This window comes from Vigna radiata, chromosome 6, assembly GCF_000741045.1.
Source record: "Vigna radiata var. radiata cultivar VC1973A chromosome 6, Vradiata_ver6, whole genome shotgun sequence".
Taxonomy (NCBI): domain Eukaryota; kingdom Viridiplantae; phylum Streptophyta; class Magnoliopsida; order Fabales; family Fabaceae; genus Vigna; species Vigna radiata.
In genome coordinates this window covers 8,621,114-8,623,635 of record NC_028356.1, presented here as the reverse complement: position 1 = coordinate 8,623,635, position 2,522 = coordinate 8,621,114, and the positions used below count along the sequence as shown (strand labels likewise).

General features: G+C 42.3%; 1 protein-coding gene across 1 annotated transcript; it reads right to left on the bottom strand.

Annotated features, from left to right (window-relative positions):
* Window positions 1-250: 250 nt before the first annotated feature.
* Window positions 251-2,059, bottom strand: LOC106765112 (CBL-interacting serine/threonine-protein kinase 11). Its single transcript, XM_014649615.2, has one exon. It carries the CDS (start codon window positions 1,747-1,749, stop codon window positions 448-450), a length of 1,302 nt encoding a protein of 433 aa, XP_014505101.1. The 5' UTR covers window positions 1,750-2,059; the 3' UTR covers window positions 251-447.
* Between the last annotated feature and the right edge of the window lie 463 nt (window positions 2,060-2,522).

Below are 2,522 nucleotides of genomic sequence, written 5' to 3'. Positions count from 1 at the left end.
CAAGTAATGATTAGCAAGTTAGAAACTTATTGAAATCGGGTGTGAAGAAGTGATGAAATTGTAAGCTATTTTTATAACATAAAAAAGTTCATTCAAATGTTGGTCTAGTTCCATTTGAACCTCCAGCCAGTTCAAGGGAATCCTGAGAAACTGATTGTAATAACCTGCAAATGCAAGAAACAGAGCAAGAATTAACTTATTAGAACAACAATTATTATTTTCATAAACTTCAAGCAAACAACTTTGAAAATAATAAGGCTAAGCAAAATACTGTAATACTTTACATATAAGCATGATAAAAATATACATAGCGAACTTGCACGCTTAATCAACTGTGTTCAACATCTATCTGTGCCCTACTACGTTTCAATTTTCAATTCTCCACTTCCAATTGTCTTTTCAATTTTATTTAAAATTTACTAATTGAAAAATAATAATGACGCGGAATCATGATTCACCGGCAACCGGCTGCGCACCGGTTTCCTCCCGATCCGACGTCGTACTGCTACTGGCAGCACAGAGATACGGCCTCAGCTTATTGCTCCACACATCCCTGAAAACTCCGCCATTCCCATCCCTCCTTCTCACCTCAACCACAACCAGTTCCGCCGATAACCGGTAAACCTCCACCAAAGCTGCGAAATTACCATCACACCCCTCCAACTCCACCCCACACTGCTTCCTCCTCCGCACGATAATACCCTCCACAGAAGCCGCCGCCGCAACTACCTTCTCCACCACCTTCTCCGGCGACTCCTTAAGCAGAAACCTCTCTCCTTCTTCCACCTCCTTCAACGAATCAAACAAACCGGAGAGATTCAAGCCTGTGGAGAAAGAAATTATATCAAACGCGTTCAAATCCTTCACATCATCACCTTCACTCTTCCACTCCAAACCCAAATCGCCAAATGTAACCTCCTTGTACCCCTTTTTGAACCACTCCTCCTTCAAAATCTCATCGACGGTTATCCTCTTCTCGGGATTCGTATCCAATAACCTCGCCAGAAACCTCCTTAACTCCGTCGAAAACCACCTCGGACATCGATACTCCCCCTTGTAAATCTTCCTGTACATCACCATAAGATTCGGGTCATTGAACGGTAGATACCCAGCCACAAGAACAAAGAGAATAACCCCACAAGACCAAACATCAACTTTAGCCCCGTCGTAACCCTTCTTCGCCAAAATCTCCGGTGCCACGTAAGCAGGGGTCCCACATAGCGTGTGCAGCATCCCATCCACCTCCATCTGCTCCTTCACCGCGCCGAGTCCAAAGTCGGAGACTTTGAGGTTCGCCTGCTCGTCCAGCAGTAGATTCTCCGGCTTCAAGTCGCGGTGGAAAACGCCCCGCGCATGGCAGTACCCGACGGCGGAGATCAACTGCTGGAAAAACCGTCGCGCGAGATCTTCGCCGAATCGACTTTTCGCGATTCTCGCGAAGAGCTCGCCTCCTTTCGCGAATTCCAAGATGAAGTAGATTTTCGTCTTGGTCGCCAACACTTCGTGGAGTTTCACGATGTTGGGGTGGTGAAGACGGCTCATGATGGCAATCTCGCGCTTCACGTTGGAGGCCATACCCGTTGCGGCTAGTTTCTTCTTGCTTACCACTTTCACTGCCACGCTTTGCCCCGTGCTGGTGTTACGCGCGTGGTACACCTTCGCGAACGCGCCGCATCCTAGGAGCCTTCCCACCTCGTATTTTTCAAACAAGACGGTGCTCTCCGCCGCCGCCTGCTCAATTTCCGGCATTGGTTTCACTACGGCGGTCGTGCTCAGCACGATCTTAATTGAGGGATTATTGTAGAGAGGTTGAAAGGAGATCTGGAAATTTCCCGAAATTGTTGACGAAGAAGGCTTTCGGGATTGATTTCCTTTTCTGCTGTTGTGGTTGGTGGAAGCGTAATTGGAAGGGATCGATTAGGTTATAAGGAAACGAGGTTTTGCTGGCACTGGCTGTTTGAGATGTTTCACGAAGAAACTGCTTTGGAACTTCGTTGGAAGATTACGTTTATGAGTTAGTTTGGTGATCATTAATGTCTCACTTAGACTGAATGGGGTCTCAGTACGGGCAGAGGGGGAGGTTATTTATTTCTCATTATTTAATTTCTTTAGAGAAACAAAAAAATAATTTGCTGTAATTTTTTTAGTTTTCTAACTTCCATATATCTGTTCTATCTTTTTCAAAGTAATTTAGATAATATAACTGATAAAGGATAATATAAAATAACGTTAGAAAATAAAAACTGAAACACTTCAAAAATTTAAATACAAAAAAACAAAAAATGAACTATAGATATTGGACGAAAAATTTGCCCCACCTCTAAATCTTGTTCACAATTTTTTTATCTCTTTGAATAAGATTTTTTTATTAATTATCTGATACATCAGTTATATATCTCTACACGATACTACTAATTATTCAATAAATTTTAATTCAAAAAATAAATATTAAAATTAATGAGGTAATGTCTCTTATTAAAATTGGAATATATTAAATCTATGCTCTCCATGAACATTAAATG

Excerpts from the sequence above, each read along its gene's own strand:
- LOC106765112 (XM_014649615.2), bottom strand. The coding sequence starts at position 1,749 with ATGCCGGAAATTGAGCAGGCGGCGGCGGAGAGCACCGTCTTGTTTGAA.